The sequence below is a fragment of the Pagrus pagrus genome (assembly GCF_965226575.1).
Source record: "Pagrus pagrus genome assembly, chromosome: 15".
Classification (NCBI taxonomy): Eukaryota; Metazoa; Chordata; class Actinopteri; order Spariformes; family Sparidae; genus Pagrus; species Pagrus pagrus.
In genome coordinates this window covers 26,748,742-26,776,696 of record NC_140199.1, presented here as the reverse complement: position 1 = coordinate 26,776,696, position 27,955 = coordinate 26,748,742, and the positions used below count along the sequence as shown (strand labels likewise).

The window sequence follows — 27,955 nt, the reverse complement described above, 5'->3', positions numbered from 1 at the left end:
CCTGTCATAGAGGAAAGAAACCAGGAAATCCTCACATTTAAGAAGCTGCAAAAAGAATTGTCACCTTTTCTCTACCAATAATTGATAATTACATGGTGATTAATTTAATAGTTCACAACAAAGTGATTTTTCTAAAGATAACATTTGAGCTTCATTGAGATTGAACAGCCCAGAGTGATGATAGGAAACGAGGGAGAAAGAGGGAAAGACATGCAGCAAAGGGCAACAGGTTGGAATTGAATGGCTGCTACTAATGACCTTATCTTTATACATGGGGTGAACACTACTAATTGCCAACTTAAATTTTCAATTTTAGGGGCACAGAATTTGCACTCATCCAAGAGAGACGTTTTATGCATCTTAAAGAACAAACATATGATGGCTGCACTCCATCAAGCCCTGCTGGATGTCTCTAGTGAATTGGCACGGGGATATCCCTCCACCGGATCTACGCAGGATAGAGGTAGTAATCCTGAAACACACAACTAGGTCTGAGTATCAGGACTATTTTTATACCCAAGGCAGTAACAACCTTCAAATTTATTGTGTAAAGGATTGAAATTAACAAGGTTTCCTCTTTTGAACTTTGGTTACTTGGCCGTTTTTAATACCCAATTGCTACAAACACATTGCAGTCAGTTCTCAATAAGTACTGCAGTTGGAAAGCCTGAACAGAACACCTGACCCATGTGCACGTTTGTTCATCTTGAAAATGGGACTGGTTATTTTTTTACATGTTGAGAGTAGTCACCTCCATTGTATTAAAGGCGATGCAGAAACATCAAAATCTGGGAAAACCAACCAAAACATTTCATCATGACAAGATGCCCGTGGTGAGAAACGTTTTTTCCCCCCTTACGAACACATTATCTTCCTTTATTTTGTGATCTTCACAGAAGTCACTTCCCCCAACTCTCAGATAAATACGTCTTTCCATTTGTTATGTTTAATAATTGTACTCGTAGAAAAAAAAAGGAGGCAACAAGGCTCTGACAAATGATTGTATTTCTTAAACATCAAACTTTTTAAAAATGTAAACATTTATCAGTTCTACACTGTAGAAAGCTGACCCCTAAAAGACTGGAGGCAGACCTGTACACACAAATGGTACATTATCAAGGAGGAAAAAAAACCCAACACACTAACAGGAGTGTTATTAAAAACCCATGTGGCCCCAGGATTTTGGGACTGACCATGGTCCTGTGCCTGGATCAGTCTGTGATTATCTTCACAGACACAGGACACACCACAAACCACAGGCCCATGCATCTGCTGCCAAAAAACCAGTGAAACGGTCTAAAAACATGGCACTTATAAGCAGCTGGCGTCTGAGCTTTAGCAGCAGTGTGCTGGCAGTTCAGCCAGCGACAGCTGGAGAAAGTCCACATCACTCAGTCATGACGTCTCTCAGATTCTCTCCTCTTCTTTTAATCTCCTGTTCAGTTTGTCCACAACAATGCTGAGCTCTGTGTTCTTGTTCAACTTCAGGTAGAAGTCCTTCCTGATCGGATGAATACTCAGCCAATCAGCAGCCACTTCTGCCAGTAGATGAATATGTTTCTCCATTTCCCCTGTTCATTAGTGAGGAAGAACAACAAATCAGATACATTATTTTCTGAACATTATCAGTAAGACAGCAACAAATTTCCAAGCAAAATAAAATGATATGTTTCTACCAGTTAAAATAATATAGAAACGTTGTGTGGCTCCTGTGTACCAACCTGTGCAGAGAGCAGATCTGTAGCTGGCCACCATCCTGTTACAGGCTACCTCCATGATTAAAGCCGGTTTCTTCTCTGCAACAAAAACATTGCGGAGAATCCTGGCCAGCTCTGGGAGCCGTGACATCATCACCAGGCGGTCCTCCTGGATGGGGTTTCGGATCATGGCTGCCTGGAGCTTCTGGGCCTCCTTTGCCCTGATCTGAAACACCAACAAACCAGCCAAAACAACATGATTGATTACAACATGGTTTTCTTACATGATCGATTACAACATGGTTTTCTGATGGCTAATTCAGCAAGACCAATACACCCATTAAGAACAGTCAAGTCCACCCCCACCTACTCCCTGTGTACATACCCGATCCAGCAGGGACTGGGACACTCCTTTCAGGGCAGTTGGTACCGGAGTAGCTGATGTTTGGGGGACTGTGGAGTCCTGTGGAGAAGTTGGCTCTTTACTCTCTGCAACTTTATCTTCAGTCTTCAGAGCCAGGGAAACCAGAGCCTTCTCCATCTGAGAACACAGGACGACAGAACAATACCATCAGACGTAGAACAGTGCTCAGTATACTGGATTGATATACTGAAAAAAATGCACTTTGTGAATTAACCGTAGATACTATCAATTCAAGCATGGCGTTATTAAACACTGACTGTACATTATTAATCCAAAATACATAAACTGATACCAGCCAAGTGTGACTCTCCAGCTCTTATTACTGAAGCCAATGCACAAGTACCAACAACTGCAGTTCCTTGAATGGCCACTTGAGGCTGACCCCAGAAGAGAGTCAATCCACAGAGCCCATAGTAAAAATGGCCAACTTTACAGCAGAAATTAAACATGTTTACAGCCTGGTACAAAGAGTGGTTTTGGCCTCTATACTAAATGTATCCCTAACTGACCACTGTGCAGTGGGTGAATCTTATTTAACTCGCCTGTTTAAATTTCATTAGGGCTAAATCTTACTTAGGGGCGTGGTCACTTTGACTGACAGGTAGACAGGAGCCGTCTGCTCAGCGTCATCTCGGCAGTCATTGCTAGCTAGCTAACTTTACTATTATCAGATTCAGATGTGAGTTGGACTACATTTACCTTAACTTACTTGCAGTTATTCCATTCCCTAATAAGCAAGTTGTGGATCACCTTGCATGTAGATTGTTTAGGGAGCTCTTTAAGCGTGGTCAAGAAGTGTTTTTAGCTGTCTTTACAGTAATATAGTCAGGGGATTATTTTAATGCGCTTTTTCAAAAGCAATACTACATTGTAGAAATACTTATACAAAATATACTAACAGTAATAGAAGTAAGTCAGGACAAAATGTACGTTTTTGATCAGAGTGTTGCAACTCTGAAATTCAGATGCCTCCAAGATGGCAACAGCTGGTACCACCCACTTTAAGCTTCATTTTGGCTCTTCTGAAACCATGGTGGCTCTGCCCACTATTTATACAGTCAATGATACCAACACAGAGAGAGAAGTTTGACAAATTCAGAGCAGCTGACAAGTAACCACTTTAACTCTAATACACTACCTTGGGTGTGATGAGTGAACGGGCCTTGTCCAGTACCTCCTGAGCTGTGGACAGTTTCTCAGTGTGAGGAGGCTGAGGCAGAGAGCTGGTCTGAACAGCTGGCACAGTATCCACATTAAAGCGAGGGTGCCAGCGGGTCAGTTTTTCTTCTGGAACAGACATGGGAGGATCCAACGAGGACAGGAAGACCTGCAGACAGAGAGCTGGTTGAGAAACTAGCTGAACAGAACCCTTCTATTAGTCACCAAAATGAAATCTCAATGTGTTGATGGAGACAGTCCTCTCAGCACATACCAAACCCGGTTTACTTTAAAGAGGTCATCGTGCTCATTTCCAGGTTCATACTTTTATTTGGGGGTCCTAGTAGACCAGGTTTACATACTTTAATTTTCAGAAAACATTTTTTCTCATATGGTGCATTGCTGCAGTATCCCTTTTCACACTGTGTCCCAAACACTCTGTTTTAGCTTTTATTTGAACATCTTGCCTCTGTTCAATGTTTGATGCGAGTTGCACATGCACATTACTTAACACGCATGATGTAGCCAGTCAGAGGCAGAGTAGGGCAGGTCATGCTGAGCAAGGTAGTGCGATATAAAATAACACTGCTTCAGCAGTAGCAACTGTATGCCTGCTGACTGACTGGAGTGTATATATTTTATAATAAATATATATTTACATAGCGCCTGTTGATGCACACAAGTTACGGAAGTAAAGCCTCAACTCCAAACCAGGCGTTTCAGGCAGTACAGGAGCAGTGTTTTCAGTGGTAGACAGTCACTCCCTTTGGCGTGGACTTAGGGTTTTTTATCCTTGTCAGAACTTTTACATGCACAAAAATGCTTCATAACACAATAAAGGAAAGGCAAAAACCCGAAAAGCATAACATGACCTCTTTAAAACCTGGGACAGTGCTATGTTTAAAGTTGCTCCCCATCTGACGCCTAAGGCTTCAGGGGGAGTTGTGGCTACTTGTGACAAAACCAAATGGAGACTACACTGAAGCAGCCACTAACCTTGTGGTGCTGTTTGACAATGTAGACCAGGTTCAGGTGGAAGATGCGTCTTCTCTCCAGGAGATGAGAGGCTGACAGGACGAGGCGGGCTTCATTCTGGTCTGAGGAGGACAACCACACACATTCACAAAATTAATTAAAGAACACATGAAGGCATGACTATGACGTCATGTCTGCAATTAAGTTTTGTTCCATCCTCCACTTTTAGAATGAAAGAATGACGGCTTGATTTTGTTGAATTTCTCAGATGTTCGTAAATTTTTCTTTTACTATAACCAATTAGGCTACACAGTAAAATGGTGTCTCTATGCCATTTCTGTGTCCGACTCCCTACTGGTCTCAGTGTTCTCTGTGCAGCTTAAAGTGGATTCCATCAAAACTAAAGTAGGCGCATATTCAGTGGGAGTAGAGCAAAATCAGGTCTTGGATGAGCTACTGAGAGCTCTGGTGACCGTGTAATAGCTATGTCCGGTAGAATCAAACAGACATAGTTTTCTTAGAAATATTTTTAACTAACCAGAGTGAATGACGGGCTCCACGGTAAGCTGGTAGCTGCTCCTCTTAATGCTGCTGTTGAAGGTTGGGATGTTCTTCTCTTGTCTGAATGTGTAGGCCTCAGGAAACACTGTCTTTATCTGACCCACATGGCTCTCCTCAAACCTCCTGCAAAGTGGATAAAGAAGAGATGCAATCATTAGCTTCTGCAGCCTGACAGTCAGTTCCAAGCCTCCAGGATGTCCTTCAATCTTCTGAAAAATGAAAAGTTTAGTTAAAATGTAGACAGTTTGTTCCAGTCCTAACATGTCGGCAGAATTTTAAAAAGTCACATGAAATGCTTTAACAGTGTGGATTTTATTCATAGCCAGACTTACAAACTTCTCTCAAAATGTTTCCCCAAATAATGGGTAAGTGAATTCAACAAATTTCTGAATACACTTCTGTGCAACTGTGCCAGGAATCAAAATGCCACTGAACGCTGACTTCTTGTGACTCACACAGGGACTTCACTGATTGTGACCTAACATGCCCAACGTGTAATCCGTCATTCTCATTTAAATCTGAACAGTACAGCCACATCATCTCTCCATCCTTCCACCTACTTGTGCATCATGTCCTGAACTCCCTGTTTGATCTTGGCAAAGGTTGGCGTCTCACAGCGGTTATACAGCATGGCTACCACCGTGTCCATACTCCTGAACATCTCAGCCAGCAACTTGTACTGGTATGGCAGGGAGAGGCCAGGAGGGGCTGCCTGGGCAAGGGTGTGGTACCGCTGGTATGCTGGCTGCTCAGTACTGAGGGACAACAGAAGGGGAGAAACTGTTTGGCCTCTGATTTTAGCAGGACTTAGTCAATACAGTGCAGGTGGTACACTATGTTTTCAGTACCACTGATACAAACACTCACCTGTCCTGAGTCGGTGTCTCACTCCTCTTGCTGTCCTCTGCCTCCCTCTCCTCGTTCCTCCTCTGAGCTTTAGCAGCAAGCGCTTTGGCTCGTGCCACAGTCAGCTTGAGGGCCTCAGCATCAGAGGTGGTGGCTGCAGCAGTTTTGGGGACATGACGGGAAGTATTGTGGGGTGTTGCAGGAGAGGATGATGTGGAAACTAAAGTCGAGGCATCAGTGCTGACTAGTTCCTCTTCACGTTTCTTGATCCTCTGAAGGCGTGACTTGAGGGCTGCAATGTCCACTTTAGACGGGGCCTGAAAGAAAGGGGGGTTATCATGCTGATGGATTCAGGACTCAAGTAAGAATAAGTGTCACAATATTCGTATTTGTATTGTTGTCAACTAATCCCATGTACAGAGCCAAACCAACAAACATATCCAACAAGAAAGAATTGAGAGTTAGGGGTGGCTTAATTATAACAAAAAAAAGAAATAAATAATAAAAAAAAGATTCACATAAGAATCAAGATTCTCCCACGATTCAAAAATCAGTTCTCAAATGGAAAAAACAAACAAGGAAAAACGATGTCCTAAGTGTTTAGAAGTGGCATGATGTTGATGAAACAAACAAAAAAAAAAAAGGCAGAACTAAACTGCAAGAATAGTGCAGCACCCGGACAATTTACAGCACACACATGCTACAGTTAGGGCGCTTTCACACCAACAGCAGTTGGTGCGCACTAATCAGTCCATTCGTACCAAAAGCTCTTAGTTCGGTCCGTTTTCGTCGGTGTGAAAGCATCAATTGCACTCGGGTGCGCACTAAATCAAGCAGACCGAGACCTCCAAAAAGGGGTGGTCTCGGTCCACTTGATTCCCTCTGGTGAGAACGCAAACCTGGACCAACTCAGGTATAAACGTGACCCACACATCTGACCCAGATGTTGAGGATGGTGAGTCATTTTTCCCACTTTTGCTTATTATTATTATTAAGGCAAAATAACACAATTTATGTCCATCAATGAATAGGTTATAGGCTAAAGCTTAATAAGCGTGCCGCGTGGATATCGTTATTATGCAGCTGCTACTAACATAATTAGGCTATGTATGTTTTTTCTGACTGTGATCCTCATAAAAGTGATATGTTACAAATCTTCATGAAATAAACTAACAAAATTTGTTAAAGTCATTTGGTGATTCCTAAGCCACTCAGTTAAACCAAGTTTGTGCTGCACTGCTCCGCTTGTGAGGCTGCGAGTGTGACTGCACAGCCCTTAATCACATCACGATTAAAAACTGATCTGTAGTAGTTTACTTTTGCCCCCTCTGCATACCACATAGGCAATACACTGGATTGTAAGGTCAGAATCAGAAGAACATGCTTGCGCTTTTTTTAAAATCATAGTGTGCTGTGTTGATCAGCTGTGTTGTGTTTTACCGGCGCACAGCTGATCAAACCACCAGCGCTAGTAACAGTGTACGAACATATCGCTCCGTTGTGAAAGTCCAAATTGGCGCTTATTTCTACCAGAAGATGACGAAGCGTCATTCAGACCAATTTTGGTCCGTTTGCATGTGTGAACGCGGACCACACCGCAGCCTGTATGCTACAATGTAACAATTTTACTGCCTGGTGCGGACCAAATAATCGAACTAGCGGTGTGAAAGCGCCCGTAGTAGTCCATCTTCAAACAAGGCAGCGGTTGCAAGTGTTTCTTTTATTTAATTACTTTGAGACAAACGTGAAGTGGGCCACATGTTGGTGATTACGTTTGATGCCTTCTTGAATTCCTTAAAAAAAAAAAAAAAAAAAAAAAAAAATAAATAAATCACAAGACTTTATATCCCCTTCATCAGAAGGTTTGGTTCTTGTAGGATTTCACAGTCATATTGTTTGTATTTCTATTGGATCTTGTTTTTTTCATAGGAAGAAGTTACAGGACTCTTATTTCCTACTCTAAATCTTACTCGACTATGATCGATTCTTAGAAAATCATTTTAAGGCAGTGCACTACAAACTGCTTGTTGAAAATGCCTTATAAAATGTTATCCATGGGTCAATGATATTTTCTGTGTGTGCCATCAACATGGTTTCTGTTAATCAGAAATCACCACCTTAGAGGGATATTCACTGTGTCCCGGGGCAATAACAACAACTTTTATATCATATACAACCTTATATGGTCATTCCCAGAATCATATTGCGTTGCTATCAGATGTCACAAGCACGTCCAACAGCAACAGTGAGTGACAGCTACAGAGGAACATGATTGTGGGTATATTTTTCTGAATGTAATGGTCTTTTGTTTAAGATTGCTCTGTTTGTATCGGCCTAACTCTGTGTTCTGTTTGAATGCAAACTTTTCAACTTTCCTTCATCTGATATCTCATAGTAAAAGCTAATGCTAGCTAGCAAACATTGTTATGGTAACTGTACGTCTTTACAAATATAGCTTGCTGGTTTCCTTGCATTTTACTTTTCTGCATTTTTAACTTTTACTCTCGCCATTAGCCTCCTTCAAATTACAGCTAGCCAAGGGCTTTCTGTCCTCTGCGTGTTCCTCTCAATTTAAAGTCAAATCGATGCAGGACTTGGTTCTGTAGGCTGCAGAGCACAGGAAATGTGTCCGGCTGATCTGCAAATGTCTGTCATAGTTTCCGAATATTTGGGATGCAAGCACATTGAAAATACACAGAGGGCCTTCTGTCTCTGTTGCTTGTGTACAGACACCGAGAATTTAACTTGCAAGAGTGATTAACCTAACACTGTCAACCTCTCTTAGCCACATAATATATAACCACAGTATATTATGCTTATCATATATGTCTCTGATTATGGTTTGTGCATGGACATCAATTCCAGTGCTGGTTAGGCTATAATGTACATATAATTTAATAATAAAAAAATAAATTTCATGTGAATTGGACCAGTCATTGATTTTAAAAAATACACAATATTATACATGCATATACCTAGGTTAAGTAAGTCATATTTTAGATTTAGGCTAGATGATGATGTTTGATAGACCATATTTGAAGCATCTCTGCAAAAAGCGTGTGTATAAAGTGATACTGGAACTTTTTTTACGCCCCAGTATATTAGCATCTGCTCCAAAAGTCGAGTGTTGGTTGGACTCCAACTTCCAGAGGAGCCTACAGACTGTACACAAGTGAAGCCTTAACCAAACCCACTACAGTTACCTTGCAGACCTGTCCTCCAGGGATCTTGCTGATGACCTGACCCCTCAGTGGAGAGCTGCTGGTCTTGTGTTCAGACACAGGAGAGGTTGGAGCAGCGGCCTGCTGGGTCACCTCGCTGGGCAGTGCCTGGACTTCAGCCTGGATAAAACAGTTCCACAGCAAGCACACAGATTTAGCCCAGTCTTCATTGAAAGGAGTGTCGCACACGTAAACTGTGGCAGTATATGAAATCATTGTATTCAAGTTTTGCAGGCTGGCAACCAAAAGTGAGCAACTGTTTTCTGGCTGCCATCTTTGTTTAGGTAATGAATGTTCAGACATTTGATATCAGGCAACGATAAATGAAGACAAGCCTTTAAAAAACAAATACTGTATTTGGGTGAGGTACTGCCTGATGTCAGGACCTGGATTCACCATTAACAACACTAAACTTACATGCGGTGTGTCTTGAGGGAGGACCAGTTTCTTCCTGGCCTTCCTCCTCGGTGCTTTCTCCGGGACATTAGCTTTAGCCCTGACGGCCTCCACTTGCCGTCTCTTCTTGGCCGTGCTGTGGTCGGCGGTGGCTGAAAACACGCCTGCTCCGAGGTCAAACTCTTTATCGGAGGTCCGCTTTGGAGTCCGGGGACAGGAGGGGACATCTTTCACAGACTCTTCCTCGTGTAGCCCCACTGCCTCGTCGATAACCTGGACAAACTCTTCATGGACGGAGGACGAACAGAGGAAATCGTCTCTGTTTTTAGAGGATCTCGAGCGTGTGCTGGCGGCGGTAATCCTAGATGAACCATGGCCGACCACAACGCTGCTTCGCTGCTTGGCTGGTTTCACAGGACCGCCAATGCCCTTCTTTCTTTGCGCGAAGAAATCAGTAACTCGAGCCTGAGACATGCTGCTGCTGCGTGAGGTGGACACAAGAACCTCTCCGTCAAAACCTCCACGGATCTACCACACACCGAAGTCGGTGAAGCTAGATATCAACAGGAAGAAGAAAAGAACTTTCGCGCGCATCCATAAAGCCACGCCCCTCGTGGGGTACGTCATAGGATAATTAACGCAGGAGGGCCATTCTGATGAGATTTAAAGTCACACGTGTGAAACAAAGAGCATGTTCTTTGTTGTGCATTGTGATGGATTGGAGAACATACCAGTTAACTATCTGCCCTGTTGTTGGTTTGATGATCACTTTTATTTAATTGATCATTTTTCTAACACACGTTTGTGTGACACTGACTCATCCTTATATTAAGATATACAAAGACAAAATTAAGACAAAATAATACACATCAGCCAGATTAAACAGTCACAAATTCACAAACATAAAAGCTCAATTCCTTTTATTTATGGAGGTGATCAAACAATAGCTCTGTTAAGGATTTCTTTATCACAAAACAAAAAAAGCTATCAAAGTAATTGTTTGCAATATCTTTAAGGTTGAATAAATGTATTGTCATGACTGTGTCTATTTTTATTTCTACTTTCCTCTGTCATCATTGCTCTTCATTAAGATTTTCAATGCTCAATCTGTAGCCTATGGGCATTTCTGTTGTCTTCCTCTGTTTCTGTATACGCTCTGTTGACAGTTTTAAAATACAGTTGAGAAAAAAATAATTTACATTAGACTTTAGAATTCTTCTTATGTCCTCTAAAATGCTGTGTCACCCTAGTGTAATATTGTCTGTAAACATAAGATGCCATCATGTGATTTGATGGCATCAGCCCTTAAAATCTTAGGTGCCACGATTTAATCTGGGGACATAAGAGGGAGAGTTGACTCTTTCCAGCTAAATGCTGCAGTCATCCACAGATGAGGAGCTGAAAACATGGATTACCTTCTGACATTAAAAAGTTTCTGTGTCTATACTAGGCTCCATCAGCCCCTATAGAATGTGTAATCAAATATAGTATCTAATACTGACTCCATACATATCTATTTTGTTAAAGAAATGAATTATGTCCTGGTGTAATTACTCCAGGTTGAAACTGAAAGACTCAAAAGAACATTTTTAATCATTTTTGACAGTCTTCATCTGCTCTCACATTCACAATTTCACAGACACAAAGCAGCTACAGGTATTTGCATTGCAAACAAGCGGTCAAAAAGGTATTATCTTTACTATTTGCCTTTTGTTGTGTTCATTACCTCAAACCACTGTGAATTTTCTACTGTGTGTGCTTGGTAACACGTGTGTACACATGTCAAAAGTCCCTTAATCTTAAAAAAAATGTTGAGTTATTTTACATTGTAGATTTTACCTTCGAAATCAAATGACAAAAGAATGAAAGATAGTAATACCCCAACCATAACTTTCAGTTGTTTGATCTGCAGCCAGATTAACCTCACTTGATCACCCCCAACAATCATTAACAAAACAATATCCCCATTCTAATGACTACTTTATTTTTTGAGTATTCTGTTTTAATCATCTCTTAATCTATGCACACACCTCTTTCACCAAAACCCAAGGTCCTTAAATCACACATTTTGCTCTTTAAGTAGTTTCCTCTTGGGAACAAAAATATGGGATAACAGCATTAAAGTCAGTGTCTTTACTACTCACAGGTACTAACCTACTCCATACATATTGATCGTTAATATAAAAGGCTAAGGGGGCATTTAAAGAATAAATTTACCCCTAAATGAAAATTTTAAAATGTAAAGAAAAACAAAACCAACAACAATCTGAAAAAAACAAACATAAAATGGCTTGTTTGGCATAATGCAAGTCTCCAGAAGATTTCAGATCCCAAACTGATTTGATAAAACGTCATTTACACCCTTTAAAAAAGCTGTAATTTTTACTTCGCTGCTAAGCTAAAAGCATTAGCACACACCCCGTCTGAAGGGTACACCAGCTTGACCGCACTTTCAGGATGTGAATAACATCTTTTTAAATCAATCTGGGAACTCTGGGCTTCTGGAGACTTGGATTAAGTTGGACAAACTGTTGATTTGTTTTATTTCAGTTGTTTTTTATGTTTTAAAACAAGTCCCAAGCTACTTCAGTTGTTTAGCAAAATGCTTCAATGATGTTCTACTGTCTAGCTCCAGAAATGTTTTGTGGAATACGAATATAGGTGGACTCTGATAACCACTTGTTGACAAGATAAGGCAAAAATGAGTAAGAAAAAGTATGAAAAAATATATGTGTAACAAAGTGGGGTCTGTGGACCACCAAGGGTCCTTGAGATGGCTCCAGGGGGTCCAAAGCTAAAAGGGGAAATTTTTCCACTATAATTAAATCCATAAGTAACACAATGACAGAATGTATGACTGTTTTGGTCTTGTGTTTCATACACTTTCTATAATGAACATCTAAAAGCCATATTCTTATTAGATGGGGGACTCTTGTGAAAATCTTGTGAAATGGGAGTCTGTGGTTTAGTATTTCAGTTTAGGGGCCCGTGATGTAAAAAGGTTGAGAACACTGGTAACCAGTTGGTAACCATGCAAAGCTCCTGTGCTCCTGAGCACCAACAATCCCATGGTGCTCCAAGATCCCAGCTCAGACTGCTAGATGAATGGCTAACTGAGTTAACTAGCTAACGACTATTAGAACTACACGAGGTGCGACAAAAAAAGATTGCATAATCCCGTTAAGGAAAACCACTTTCAGCCAGGCTGTATTCTCATTCAAAGCATCACATCAATGGAACACACTGCCACAATCGATCAGAGAATCTCCATCATATCACTCATTCCAAGCAAATGTTAAGAACTGGCTTCTAGACACCCAAAGATGTGAGCACTGATGTTGATATTGATATTGTTGTCCCATGTGAATTGTTGTCCAAATGTGTATTATTAACGTGGACACACATCACCTTGTTGTAGAACAAATGTGTATTTATTATGTATGTATTTATGGACAGTAGTATGTGTTTGTGTCTACCCTATGTGGTACAATATTTTATTCCATTGTTGTTCTTTTTAAAGGTTGCCTTGTACAAACTGGCAAAGGGACAATCGATGAAAACTAGCTTTTTAAGCTAATTCGAGTGCATTTTCATGTATGGTTTTTTTTATACAATGTTTATTAATGTGCATTGTCCCTTTCAAATTAACTAAACTGAAACTGAAACGACAGCTACAGTTAGCAGCAGTTACCTTGGTGATGTACTGCCCCCTGTTTGTCTGAGTATGAATTGGACAGTTGGCCAATTCTTATACAGTATATTGCATCTTTAATCCACTAGATCCGCATCAAATTGTACTCACTCATTGATAACAGACACATAAATATGGCTGACTTTTTGTCATCAAGATCCATGCATTATTCCCTGAGAAAATAAAAAAAATATGGAAAAACGGTTTATCTCACAATATTAATGAAAGAGAGAAAAAAACATGGATCGGTCCCTTTATCCAGATCTGCACCAAGAGTTAATGGGGTCTATTCTGGTCCGAGACCATCCTCCAGCCAAGTTTCATGAAAATCTATTCAGTAGTTTTTGTGTAGTCCTGCTGACAAACCAACCACGCAACCACTTCTACAGTGTTGCCGTCACTGTCCCATGTTTTCGCAGTGTTTATCTGTACGCTAGGGGACGCCACTGACACAACAATGTCATTTAATTTGGGTAGAACATGCGAGACCTATTTCTAGAGCCAGGATTGATTGACGTCGTCATGTCAGAAATGCCCATCTATAAACACGCTAAACACTTTGTAACAGATGCCAACACAGTTCCAAGAATAGGCCCGTGTAATAAGTTTTCCTTGGATTTCCCTCCTGACGGTTCCTCTCGCTGAACAGCAGCAGTGAAGCAGCGCAGCGGAGCCGGGCTGCGGGGCTGACTGTCTGGAAGTTGAATGTATTTGCAGCAGGGAGGTGAACAGCAGCAGCAGCGGCGGCAGCTCACTGGTGAATAGCTCCTCTATGAACGCCCTTCAGACTGACTTGCCTGTGAATCACATTTTCCACCTACAACACTGTACTAAAGACTGGGCCCCTCCGAAGGAACACATGCAACACAACCCTTCTTCACTGGAGCGAGTGGACCTGCTGCTGAGCTGTAACACAACAGGAGATCACTACAGAAACTTTTGTCTCAACTTGGAAACTTTCTTTAAGAGTTTCTTTTGTCTTTTTGATGGAAGATCATGAGCGAGTATCGGAATAATCGTCTGTTTATTCCTTTGTCACACTTAATCAGTCAACCCGGATGGAGCCGTTTGACTTGGCGAAGCAGCGTGTCTGCCTGGATCAATCCTAGTTATTGATATCCCTGTTGATTATCTGGAGTACGCATTGATCCGCACTGACATGGATCTTCAGGTGGTTGTCTGGCTCTTCTACTGCTTCCTGCTGCCCACTGTGCTGTTAACAGGTAACTAAGTAACACTTTCTCTTAACTATGTGTAATTACAACGATGAACAAGTAGCACAGAGTTTCACAGAAGCACCGATCTGCTTCATGTCGCTCGCGGTGACTCGAGCCCCGGAGCTGGAACGTGCTGGGTGGTGAACCGCTGAAGCAGCTGGAGGGAAAACTGTGAAAACGTCGCAAAGATTTTAAGAGTTTTCCAGCTGTTTTTTCCTGCTTACTGCTCTGAGACGAGTCGAGACAACTGCAGATGGTACTCGGGATGTATGTCCGCACTGCTGGCAAATGCACATGGTGAACTTAAAGCGAAGTTTTCAGCAGAAACCTCAGTCCTGGTCAGAATGGGTGCCGCCTCCTGTGGTGTAACGCTGTTGTGAAAAAGTGAAATGGATTCTTTCACAGGTCACTGCTTTGTTGTTGGAATATGAGCCGAGTTAAGGGTGACTCCAAACTCACTTAGCTTATAGTTTATAAGTGTGTGTTAGCTGATATGAACAGGGATCCTGAACTGGCTGATACAGGTTATAGGATATATAGGATAGGTTCAGTTAGGGACAACTCGTGCCAGTTTAGACAGTTGAGCCGCGGTGCATGTGAAACTTGCACTGCTTTATCTGACTGTTGATATAAACAGAGATTAGAAGAAAAAAATGAAGATGGTGTACAGAAAGTTTTGTGTAAATCCTGTCATTCAGATACTCAGACCACATGACTCAGAGGTGCAGTCACACTGACAGACATTTCATTTGAGAAGAGGAAGGTCATAATTTAACTCCTCTTCTGTTTCAGTTATCTTTTAAGTATTAGGGGGTGACCAATACTTTTTTTTCAGGGCAGATACTGATTATTAGAAATCCAGGAGACCAATAACTGGAACCAACATACATTTACAAGAAAAATACAAATCTTAGTGTCAAAGTTGAGAATAAACTGTGATGGAATGTAACCAACTAAAATGAACTTTAATGTTGTACTTATGTACAATTTTGAGGTGCTTTGCTTCGGTATTCCCATTTTCTGCTACGTAATACCTTCACACCACTCCGTTTATTTGATAAATTTAACAACTAGTCACTTTGCAAATTCAGATTTTTCAGTGCTGATCAACTATTATTTATGGCATCAGATAGTGTTGGGGACACAGAGACCACAGAGTGGTGACAACTAACAGAGAAACAATGCTGATTCTGGACCAAGTACTGAATTTTTAAATGTATTTATTTTATCAGCATTCAGACACAAAAGTCACCGATACCGATAATTGGAAAAATGCTGAATATTGGCCCTGATATTCGGCCAGAACAATAATCGTTAAACCCCTAATAAGTATAGTGGTCAATCATGCAAACATTTTCTAAGATGCAGGAGTCAGGCTGACCTCATGTAGGACGACTGTGAAAGCAGGTTTTTATGACCCATATTTACATACATAAGGCTGCGACTTCTAGTGGAGGTAAGGTCCTACAAAGTTCCACATAACTTTGTAGTTGGTTGCACTCACGATAAAGTGAAAAACAATTCTCTCCAATTTATTTCCCTGCCATGTCTGAAAAAGACCTCACTAGAATGGCTTTATGGCTCCAAGCTATACCCTGCATCTTCCACACACACAAAACTTGTAAGTATCATAAAGTTGTGTTTGCCACAGACCTTATTTTCTGCAATAGTCCAAAATCCAACTGAAAAGTCCCATTGACTTTTTGTTTAGGGAACTAGGGCGATGCTTACTTCTGGATTAGTTTACAAAAAATCGTCATCCCTGTAGCACTCTATTGGCAGCAAAGAAACACTGGACGATTATCGTTGCCGAAAGAATTCATGGTAATGGTATTATCGTCATATATATACACTGTAAAGATGTATATTATTGCAGTCTCGAGTTCCAATGATGTCTACAGCTCTCATGTTTCTGTGATGGAATGAGTGAACACAAACTACTTTGTCACAAAAAAACATTCATGAAGTTTAGTTCAGTAATGAATTTATTCTAGGTCTTCTGAAATTGTGACCAAATCTGCTGGATCAAATATAGACATACAGTAATTGTAATATTTGGTTAAATGTCTCTCGGTCATTTTCACCTCAGTTAGGTGCTTTTGATATCCATCCACAAGCTTCTGATTGTCCTCTGGCTTTATTTTTAACCACTCCTCTTGACAGAATCAGTGAAGTTCAACTAAATTTGTTGGCTTCCTGACACAGACTTGTTTCTTCAGCACAGTCCACATGTTCTCGATGGGGTTCAAGTCAGGACTTTGTGAAGGCCATTCCAAAACCTCAGTTCTAGCCTGATTGATCCATTCCTTTACCACTTTTGATGTGTGTTTGGGATCATTGTCCTGTTGGAACACCCAACTGCACCCAAGAGCCAATCTTCTGCTGATGATTTTAGGTTTTCCTGAAGAATTTGGAGATAATCCTCCTTCTTCATTATTCCATTTACTTTCTTCTTCTTACGGTATTTTTTCATTGTTAATGTGATCAGCAGCAAACTTCAGTCAAGCTTTAAGGTGCCTCGTCTGAAGCGAGGGCTTCTTTATTGCACGGCAGCCTCTCAGCCCATGTTGATGTAACTTGACTGTGGACACTGACACCTGTCTTCCAGCAGCTTCTAATCCATTGCAGACTTGCTTTTTGGTGGTTTTTGGTTGATTTTTGACCATCCTGACCAGTTTTCTCTCAGCAGCAGGTGATAGTTTGTGTTTTCTTCCTGACGGTGGCAGTGACACAACTGTGCCATGCACTTTATACTTACAAACAGTTGTTTGCACAGTTGATCTTGGGACCTGTAACTTCTTTGAAATGGCTCCAAGTGACTTTCCTGACTTGTTCAAATCAATAATGTGATTTTTCAGATCAATGCTAATCCCCTTAGACTTTTCCACTGTAGTGTTTGTGGCTGAGTCTAATGGGTGTATCAGACAAGCCCTGTTAAAATGGGCTCAGAAAAGTCACCAGCTGTCATCAATCAGAATCACTCAGAAGTGATTAAGTGAAGTTAAGAGGCCATGCTACAAAGATAATTTTATTCACCCAACTTTCGATAATCACCAAAATTGATGGTTCAAGTGGTTGTATGCATATTTTTGAGCCAGCAGATTTTTCAGAAGACCCAAAATAAATTCATACCGAACCACATAACTTCACTGTTGTTGAAGTTTCACTCATTGTGCTCACTCATTCCATCGATTAGTTTCCCCACCTGAAACACACCACCTGGCTGTCACAGCTGCAGTGTCTTTGGGCTTACTATGTGAAGGAGACAGGCCAGGTGGTGGAGTGGCAGCAGGACAGCCCGGCAGCAGCAAACAGCCGGCCTGCCTGCTCCACCTAACCAGCTTAGAGACACTCATTTGGCGAAAAGCAGCTCCGGAGAATGAGTAAAGAGGTCGGAGTGTTACTACAACTTAATAATTTGAGTGAGGCATAGAGAACGCAACCAACGAAGCTAACCAATCAGAGGCGGAGTAGGGCAGGTCTTATGAGAACGAGTCTGTCACTAAGCAGTGAAATATTTATATCTGAAACATTTTGCTAATAATCATTGGACACGACTCTCTATCTGTACTTCATTTCCTATCTGCAAAGATTCTGACACACAAGGGTGGAGGATTAAAAAGAAAATCTTAAGCAGCACAATGACCCATAAGAGAGTGACTTCTGTCTCACACATACAGTATGTGAACCTATTTATTGCCCTGGTGTGGTCTTTCATCATGATGAACGTTGCAGAAAGCCTGGCACGGGACTGCCGCATGCGACTGCTGTGGTGCACTGTAACTATAAGATAATGTATCCTGATTCCTACTGTGAATAGTTTTACACTGAAAATATCCGAGCAGAAACTCTTTATACATTCTGTACGCAAAAGTATGGCTGTATCACATTTTGAAAGCTAACAGATGAATGAGTGAGCTCAGATCTTGAACACAGTTGCTGCTTCTGATCCTGCGGTGAAACTTGTAATTACTTGTTTTGAGTGTGTCAGATGGAATACAGCCCTCTTGCACATTGAGTGAATGACAGGACCTTACCGTATGTGCATAACTCGTTACATATGTCACACAGTGCAATGTGTCCTGCATGCAGCTGTTCAGCTCTCTCGATGAGATGTGCCAACCTTTGGTCAAAGCACGTCATACAACAAGTAGTTTTAGCAATTCATCACTTTCACATTTCAGGGAATTTTTGTAGGCTATTTAAAATTCAAAAAGACTCATGGACATGACCTTGGTGTCCTCAATGGTAGCCAAGGTCCTGGAACCAGTGCGGGATATCCAACTCTGTCTTCTATGAGTGAAAAAAGTAACTACTTCATTAAAAACAACAAAAAAAACTACAAAACAAAACAAAAATCCCCCAAAACAAAATGAAGTGGTGGGGCTGGTTATTTACAGGATTCTCGCTAAAAAGTGCTTGGAAATGCTTGCTTTGGTTGTACTGACACAGCCACCTGTGATATTTCTTTCAGGAAACCTGTTAGATACAAAAATAATTCAGCACCATTATCTAATATGTAACTGTTCATATCATTTATCATAAGTACGGTTGACTTCTTCCAGATGTTAGAGACATGTTTGAAGTAAACAAATTGTTCTGCTTCAGAATTGTCTTATATCTGATGTACACACACACAGACACACACGCACATATATTTGGGTGATCAAGAGGGAGAGAGAAAGCATAGAGACAGAGAGTGTGTGTGTGTGTGTGTGTGTGTGTGTGTGTGTGTCTCAGGCAGGATGTCACTGGCTAGAACTTGCAGTAGGTCTGTCAACGGTTCACACGGGTTTCGACGGAAGTGAATCATGCCAATAAAGTTGCCAAGACAATGCTCACATAAACACACACACACACACACACACACACACACACACACACACACACACACACACACACACACACACACCCACGCCCACGCCATCTGCAACAACAATCTGCAGTTGGTGGTCCAATAGATAGTCCAGTAATAAAAATAGTGGTCCAATAAGTAGTCCTACAGTGAACTGGAGAGTGATAATCCATCATCATCCATCAATCCATCCATTTGTCATACCTGCTCATCCTGTTAAGGATTTTTAGGGCTAGAGCCTATCCCAGCATGTTTATGTCACTCCATAAACAGCTGTGTGCATCAGTGTTTGTGGTACCGCACCTGCTTTGCCTGTAACCAGTTAACTGTGAACCAGCTGAAAGTGTGATCTAGCAGACTCTTAAAGGTATGATGATAGATGCCCAGTGGACAGGCTGAGCATTACTAAGACTGAAGAGTTGTGGCTTCTTCAAAATGGTAAAATGAAATGTGAACAGTGAATGGATCAGAACAAAAGATAGCTCATCCAAATGTTTGCACTAGGGGAAGTGACATGGTGAAGTTGTTCAGACTTCAGGCAAATCAGATCTGTTATTTGCAAGAGATTAGATTGTATCTGTGTGTCCAGACAGCACCAGCCTATCTGCATGGGTTGTATGTATGTTATTTATTTATTTATTTTTGATTCACTGAGAGCAATGCTCTCTTTTCTAGGAATGCCCTGATCACACTCACAGCTACACATGGCTTCTCTAACCTACTCGTAGGAAGTGCCAGCAGATCATTTATTTCAGCGTCAGTCATCCATCCTGCTCAGCTATAGTAGAAACAGGGATTCTGCTCAGCTGCTCATAGGCACTTCTGTCACTCTGGAATCAACCCTGTCTTTTAGAAATTAGTTTCTATATTGCTGTTGTTGTTATATATTATTATGTTGTGGTGAAACGTAATCACTGCCTGGATTTTGATTATAGACGTTCCTTTGAGTGAATGAACGGGTTGGGTTTAGACAACAAGAGCGCTCTGGTTAAGCTTAGGGAAAGCTTGTAATAAACCAAAATGTCACTGGTGACCTTTTATGTATTAAAACAGTCCATGATCTTTTCCTAACCTTAAAGGCAGACTATTCAGGATTTCTCGATTCCTATTTGTTGAATCTTATTTCCAGGTCCTTAAATACTGACGCTTTGGGTTGGTAGCTCGCCAAATGAGAAGCAACAATCTTTCTTGAGAATTGCTGATGCCTAGAAATGTCCCGAATACAGTAGAACAGTAACAAATAACAGGCAGAGAGCAGGAACCCTGCAGACACAGACACCACCTCAAACGTTTTTTGTGGGGACTACTTTTATATGAATCTAAAAATTGTTTTAGGAAAATCCTGCATGGCATACCTTTAACCAAGTTCTGCCAGTGCCTAAACAAAAAAGTTGAATAATGCTACTGTCACAGGTTAGTGGATTGCAAGATTGCCTATTTTAAACAAATAAAACACACTGATCATTTTTGCGACTTGCCATGCACGTTAATTAACAACATTTCCTCAATATGTTAATAGAAAATGTAATTCGGTTAGCATTATGTTACCTAGAAAAGTATTTCAAATCACATTTCAAGTCACCTCTTAATGTGGCTTGGATCTAATTTGCAAAAATCACATTTCATTGTTTCAGGTTTTTTGCAGTCCAGACTTTCCAAGACCGATCTGGATACATTCTGGATATGCCAAAAACACTGATAGGGGCCAGCAGTCTGAACAAGGCCAAATGTAGCTAGGGCCCAAAGGCATTGATTTGGTTTCAGAAATGAGAGGCACACAATAAACTCATGGTATCTTCACCCAAAAAAGAAAGCAGAAAGACATTGTGCTTTCAGTAGTCAAACAAGGAATCAGAAATGCTTTGTTCATTGCTGTGCCATTATTACAGTAATGTGTAATAATAATGGTAAATTTGATACTTATTATACTAATACTAATCATTGTTGTTTATCCATTTACTGCAAAGAACACTCATTTACTGTCTTACTGTTACTGACTCCCTGTCATACATAATTACAAATGTATCACCTCTAAATCAAATTAAAGATTGAATGTTTTTTCCCAAAACACACAGAGGAGGTTGCAGTATCTTTCCCCAGCCTGCATCTTTTAAGATGGTTGATAAGATGGTTTGGGCTCTCTGTATAGTAGGCAATATAGCCCAGCAGAAAACTACTTACTATTGCAACAGCAGGGGAGAATGGGGTAAGTCTAGTCAGTAGGTAAAATGAGCCACCCGCTGTGTCTAGGTAACCATAAACAAAAGTAGTTATTTGACCACAAATTAAGGAAGTATACTTAACATTACTCAATTCATGTTGGACTGAAGTACATGGGCAGGGTGGTTAGCAGACCAGAGCAAAAAAACAGGATCATAAACTTCGCATAACTGATGATCTGAGCCAATGTGTGAAACAATAAATGTGCCAGTGATGTTAGGGCAAGTTCATCCAGTGGCTCACACACACACAGGCACATGCACGCGCGTGCACCAAACACACACACACACACACACACACACACACACACACACACACACACACACACACACACACACACACACACACACACACACACTTTCTGTGTGTCACAAGTTCCTGTTAATGTTTGATGACTGCCACACACAAATATGTTGTACAAAAAAAGCACAATTGGACAGACTGTACATTCATTCTTTCATACACACACAGATGAGATTTTAATCTTTACTGGAAATGTCAGAATGTTTATTAAGCATTCACAAACATGTGGTTTTACCCCATGCTCATTTTACTCTCACCTTGGGGCAAGTTTTGCCATAGGACTACTTTTTTCCAGTAGTCATTGTTCTGAAGCCATCATAATTAGAGCTTGTTTTAATGTCCATGGGTACACAACAACCTGAGGTATTTATAGTAACTATATTTGAAACAAATAAACTTTTATTTTACAATAAAATCATCAAATGTTAGAAGTGGCTCATCTTACCTCGCTCTCCCCTAAGCTTGGAGAAAGCTTCTACCTAAAAAATGTCTCAAGTCACTGCTGACCTTTTCTGTATTGACACTGTGGCGGGAGAGGAAAACCCAAAGTCTCCTTTGTGTTGTAGCTACCACGAGTCCCTTATGTATAAGTTCGTAATGGGTCTTATATCTATGATGGATACTTTTTTGCTTTCAGTGTCACTTCCGAATAAATGGTCAAGAATGGTTGTGGACATGTTTAACAGGTCCAGTTTTGTGATCACTTGTGTTGCTTACCATAAGAGATTCTCACAGAGATTTTCACTTTCACTATGTATATATAGACCAATCTCCTGGTTGATTTACATGCTCATGCACATTACTGCAGTGGCAGAGTGTAACTGAAACACATTTTAACTGACAGTGAAGCAGAGCTGTTGATTGGTTTGGTTGCTGCTTTGTGATTGATTGTGATTTTAGAACCTGGGTATTTAATGGAGATAAATCAAAAGTAAAATTGATTTTCATGAAGCAAAGGCTTGAAGAGTTTGATTTCAGTTTTTTTTTTCCCGAAAGTTGAAATTTATTGTTGCATAGAAAAGACATCTAGACGTCCGATACAGTCATTTAGACTGTGACCCTAATTTAATAAAATTTTGATGGCTGTATGTTCTACTACTATCTACTGGACACATTTCTTGGCCAAAGGAGTTAAAAAGTAAATTCCCTCACCTTACATACATTAGGGTAACACTTACTGTGTGTGTTTATCAGTGAGATGCTGCCACAGTAGCCCTTTTCACACAGAGACTCTGCATTATCATTGCAGTGTGAACCAAGCAGGTCCGGCGTTAAGCTGACCCAGTGTGTCAATTCATACAGCACTCAGGCGCTGCGGATCCAAAAGAGGCGTGGCGGTACACGTCATGATGTTGACATCTGTGTGTTTTTTTTCAACGAAAAAATCCACCTGTTAATCCACCTGTTAATGTAAACATGTAAACATGACCCACTGTTTATAATCATATGGATGCTGGTATAATGTGTTGTGATTGAGATCCTGACCCACCATGCATTCTGGAAAGTGTCATCACATTTTTCGCTCTAAATGAAATAATTATATAATCACCATCACCATCAAAATCTTTCTTTCATGTGAATAACTCCTTGCACTAGGCTTGCCTTGTTAGTCTGTGTTCCTGGTGTTACAAGGTGGTCGGGCTTACACCAATTACATTACTTGCCCACCACCCCCACCATCATTTTGGTTTTGAAAATTCTATAGTCCAATGACGGGAGCTCCGATTACAAACTGGAGGATTTGTTGTCAAAGTGGAAAGCAAAAGCCCCAATTTGGTGATATTTTGGATTTCAACTCAGTGATAATAGAGGACCTGATAACCCTAATGAGAGAAAAGGAGTTGTTACCTCACTGAGAAGTTGGAGGTGTGCAGCCTGTCGCCTGCAGCTCTTCAGCTAACAGTTCCTTCTTGTTCATTACTCACCTAGACTGAATAAAATGATTACTCCCAAACATATTTAAAATGGATCCTCTGTCTACAAATGCCCAAAGTTGTGTATTATAGATGTACAACAGCGATTTCACTTCCTGTGACTAGCCTACTGATATGATATACTGGATTGGTGTTGGTGCCGATGTTGACAACAACAATTAAACTTATCAGGTGTCAGTCAAAGATAACCAGTCTACATTACAACACTACAGAGATGAGTGAGCTCACTAATTATCTGTATCTGTACTCTGAATGGGTGGGGATTAAGCAGGAAGTGGGTTTGACTAACTGGAAATTGTTCATTTAAGCCTGAAATTGATATTGATAAGAAGTTGCTATATTTATTATCTATTGGAAAACAGCCTCAGAATTGAGCACATATGTACAGAACACATTTTTTTATAAACTTAAATTAAAAAAACTACTAATTTGTTCGTTCTAAACAGCCTAAAGTGAAAAAGACAAAACAAGCAGTTGTATTTGCATATAGTCTGAGTTTGTTTATCAGAAGGGAGAGAATTGGATCTGTATCCTTTGTATTATGAATATAATAAGAACAAAAACTAACTTGTTTGAGAGTGTTGGTGTGTGTGTGTGTGTGTGTGTGTGTGTGTGTGTGTGTGTGTGTTGTATTCCAGTGTTGCTAAGCCAGTGAGTCAGAGCCATTCCACACGAGAGCAGTTTAAAAAGACTTCATGGCTCGGTGAGAAATACTGTGTGAGAGCTGTGGGGTTTCTGGGTGTGAGCCAGAGCAAGGAGGAGGGAGTGCAGATGGTTTAGGAGTTTTTTCTGTTCAGACAGAGGGATCTGATCGTCAGTGGCAGAGTTAGGGCTTCGATCAGGAAAGAGGTGCAGCTCTCCTGAACTCTTAATGATGTTAGACTCCACAACCTTTTCTTGATTCTGCACAGCGAAGTCAGATTTTCCTACTTGCTGGCCCCTTTTCCCTCCTCACTTTTAATGGTGAAGACATGCTGTTGCATGCTGAGCCAACGTGCTGAGAGCGTGGCACGTTTGGAGGGTTCAGAGCCAGGACAGTGTCTACTCCAAGCCTCTGACGGGCCTTTCTGTAATGGAGCATTAACTCATGGAATATCTGTCCACAACAGTCACTTTCTGGGAAATGTGGATGTCATGTGATCATGTGTAAACCAGGACAAAAGACATGTGGTTGCTTCCACCTTTTCACCTCAGAACTAAACTAAATTCTGGGCCTTTATATGCAAAGCAGTCAATTGGGAGTGTTTCAAAGCTATTTATAGTAAGTTGTGGGGATTTCATTATGATTGAGATGTATGAGGTAAATGCGTGGGGACAGACGTATGTGGGGTTTTATGAATCTGACAAAAAGACTACATATGCATGTTTACTGTTGTGTGTCAACTCAAGGCTCACATACGTTCTTGTTCTTGAGCATTCAGCCATAACATGATCCTCAGCATCAGTGGATTGAATTTGCTCAGTTGCAAATGAATTGTAGATGTTCATGACAACCGTGTAATACGGTTGAAAGCACCTGAACCCGCAGGTGGGAACACCTTGAGCAATTTTGTTTCTTTAGGGCTTTATTTATTGAAATTATATCATTATTGTAATATGAGATTATAAATCATCTTAGATTTTGGACTGTACCTGATTTTAAAGGCTGCATTACAGTAAAGTGATGTAATCTTCTGCACCTACCAGACTGTTCTACTTGTTCTAGTACTTGTCTTTACCAACCTAGTCATTATAGTGCCTATAAACATTATTCACCCCCATAATTGTTTTCCTCTTTTATTGATCTTATAAATGGAATCATTGTCAACATGATATATTATATTGTACAGAGTAATGTCAATTAATTAAAAATATATAATGTAAAATAAGTGACTGCATTAGTTTTCAACTTCAAGTCAGTATTTAGTAGATGCACCTTTGGCCTCAATCAAAGCACAGAGTCTGTGTGCATAGGTCTCAATCAGGCTTGCACATCTAGACACTGTGATTTTACTCCATTCTTCTTTGCAAAACTGCTCACGCTCTGTCAGGTTGTACGGGGATCGGACATAATCAGCCCTTTTCAAGTCCAGCCACAAATTCTCTATTGGATTGAGGTCTGAGCTTTGACTCGGCCACTCCACCACCAGAACATTCACCTTATTGTCTTTAAACCATTTCTATGTGGCTTTCGCTGTACGCCTCGGGCCATTGTCTTGCTGGAAAATAAATCTTCTCCGAAGTCCTTGTTCTCTTGCAGACTTAATCAGGTTGTCCTCCAGGATTTCCCTACATTATGCTGCATTCATTTTGCCCTCTACCTTTACAAGCCTTCCAGGGCCTGCTGCTGAGAAGCATCCCCACACCATGATGCTGCCACCACCGTGCTTCATGGTGGGGATGGTGTGTTTGTGGTGATTGAGTGTTTGACGAATTGGGAATGAGACTCAAGTATCTTACAAATTGTACCTTTAACCTTTATTCCAAGTTGAACCATCATCCCTCCATCAAATGTTGCCACCTCCTCCAAAACTCCTTCAAAACACATTGCATTTCATCCCTCAAAAGAATCTCGCATGGTAAACCTACCCAGCCCTGACAAAGACAAATAATCGATCTGAATAGGACCTGAGCTCAGTCAGAATGGGTCAGCCAGCCCTTTTTGCTCTTTGTGCTGCTCCATATACATGGACAAAAATAGCAGGTGGAAACGGCCACGAAGCGAGACCTCCCACTTTGTGCTGGTTTTTATGCCCATTCCATTAAAGGGCAACTGCAATTCTGAATCACAGGAGCTGTCATTTTTTGATCAAGGTAAAATGTGTCACAACATACCATTTTAAATGAAGCATTGTGGTGAAACAGATGCCGTGGCCTACAAATCAAATTCTTGATTTTAGGGAACATGCAGGAGGTTATGTTTTCACCTTGTCTGTTGGTTGGTTGGTTTGTCAGCAGAATTAGAGAAAAAGCTGCTGGGATTTCCCCGAAACTTCGATAGAGGATGGATGTCTATCCAGAATAGACTCCATTAACTGTTTTTTGGTCCTGTAACAGCGCTCAGTGGGTTGAAGTGTGGGACATTTCTCTTTTATTTTGAGCGATATCCAGTGAAGGATCTTTTTTGCAGTTAGATTGTGAACGCCATCAGAACGTCACAGACCTGTCCCAGGGATTGATTCGCCTCAGTTATTACCACTGCTGGCAGATCCTAGGTGGAACGAAACTGTCCTCCCATTCTGCCTCTGTAACTTTTATTCATACGGTGAGGCGAAATAATGCTGCAATATTCTTGCCTTGAAAAGAGAAAAGTATGTAATATTGTTCTGGTATTAACAAACTAATTAGAGTTTTTGGTCACCTCTGTTTTTGTGCCTTCACAAAGTCGAATGTAAACTTTGACAGTGGAACTGTTTAGATCCAACAGGCAGTTTTCCATGAACATGTGTACATTTGGTCCTTAGGTGACAGTTAAGTTTAGACATTTACCATTCAGAATTCAACTCCTGCAATCATCATGTGCACGTGTGGTGTGTTTGTATTTTTATTTCATTTCATTATTAATGAAATGGCAAATGTGGGAACCCTGCAGCTAGCTCAGTGTTGACTTGTACACACAGGACCAATGATTTTAACATTAGCGACTCATAAATTACCTTCAGCACCACTGTAGCAACAGACTGTGTAATTAGAATGTGTGTCTGTGTGTCTGTGTGTCTGTATGTGTGAGAGACATGGAGAATGGGTGAAATTCATAAATGTCTGTTTGGCCATTTTCTTTCCACAAAAACAGGAAATCTGGTCAGCATGGTCTCAAATACATGCGCCTGCGCACACACACACACACACACACACACACACACACACACACACACACACACACACACACACACACACACACACACACACACGCACACAGACACTTTTCCATTCCCACAAAGCTGAGTTGGACAGCACCTTCATCACATGTAGCTTCACTGTTCTCATTTTTGATGAGTTTCACAGCAGACCTGTTTTTCCTCTCTATGTGAGGTGTGGATGAAAACACATAAATAGAACTAACAGCATCATAAGTGGATATAAAAATGCTGCCTTTAGTGGTTGGATATGATAGAATCTCTGATAACTTATACGGTTGCTGCCATCATGCAGTAAATTGGTTCAGAGTACATTTCAACATGCCTGGGCACTGCCTTTGTTTCCCTCTTCATGAAAGAGAGGGAGGGAGCCAAATTTAAGAGTTTTTCAGAGTTGTATTTAAGAGCCCACTGGGAAGCCTTCTGTAGCTTGACAACACATAAACACAACATCATCAGGCATTCCTAAACCTCAGGCAGATATTTACAGACAGCCCAAAAGTTTACACTGTAAAGAACATGTATATCATGGCAGTCTTCTGTTCCAATGATTTCTACAACTCTCATTTTTCTGTGATGGAGTGAGTGGAACACAAACTACTTTGTTACAAAGAAAACATT

The 27,955-nt window shown here is 40.8% G+C and overlaps 2 protein-coding genes across 2 annotated transcripts in view; one reads left to right on the top strand and one right to left on the bottom strand.

The window, feature by feature from the left end:
* Positions 1 to 987: 987 nt before the first annotated feature.
* cdt1 (chromatin licensing and DNA replication factor 1) lies at positions 988 to 9,862 on the bottom strand. Its single transcript, XM_084375379.1, has 10 exons — positions 9,300 to 9,862; positions 8,865 to 9,002; positions 5,683 to 5,978; positions 5,376 to 5,570; positions 4,793 to 4,938; positions 4,276 to 4,376; positions 3,260 to 3,448; positions 2,083 to 2,238; positions 1,722 to 1,923; positions 988 to 1,571 (listed from the first exon to the last, which is right to left on the bottom strand). The coding sequence occupies exons 1-10, from the start codon at positions 9,750 to 9,752 to the stop codon at positions 1,408 to 1,410; spliced, it is 2,040 nt and encodes a 679-aa protein (XP_084231505.1). The 5' UTR covers positions 9,753 to 9,862; the 3' UTR covers positions 988 to 1,407.
* A 3,761-nt stretch (positions 9,863 to 13,623) lies between these two features.
* piezo1 (piezo type mechanosensitive ion channel component 1 (Er blood group)) overlaps positions 13,624 to 27,955 on the top strand; it is a 95,699-nt gene continuing 81,367 nt past the window's right edge. The window contains exon 1 of the mRNA XM_084376565.1: positions 13,624 to 14,192. Coding sequence (XP_084232691.1) covers positions 14,129 to 14,192 — 64 coding nt within the window. The 5' untranslated portion in view covers positions 13,624 to 14,128. The remainder of the gene's footprint in view (positions 14,193 to 27,955) is intronic.

Bases quoted from the DNA above. Each gene is read 5' to 3' on its own strand.
- cdt1 (XM_084375379.1), bottom strand. From the start codon at position 9,752: ATGTCTCAGGCTCGAGTTACTGATTTCTTCGCGCAAAGAAAGAAGGGC. The intron at 4,939-5,375 runs GTAGGTGGAAGG...TCCACTTTGCAG, and splicing joins GTTCAGGACATGATGCACAA to GAGGTTTGAGGAGAGCCATG. The intron at 4,377-4,792 runs GTTAGTTAAAAA...TGTCCTCCTCAG, and splicing joins GGAGCCCGTCATTCACTCTG to ACCAGAATGAAGCCCGCCTC.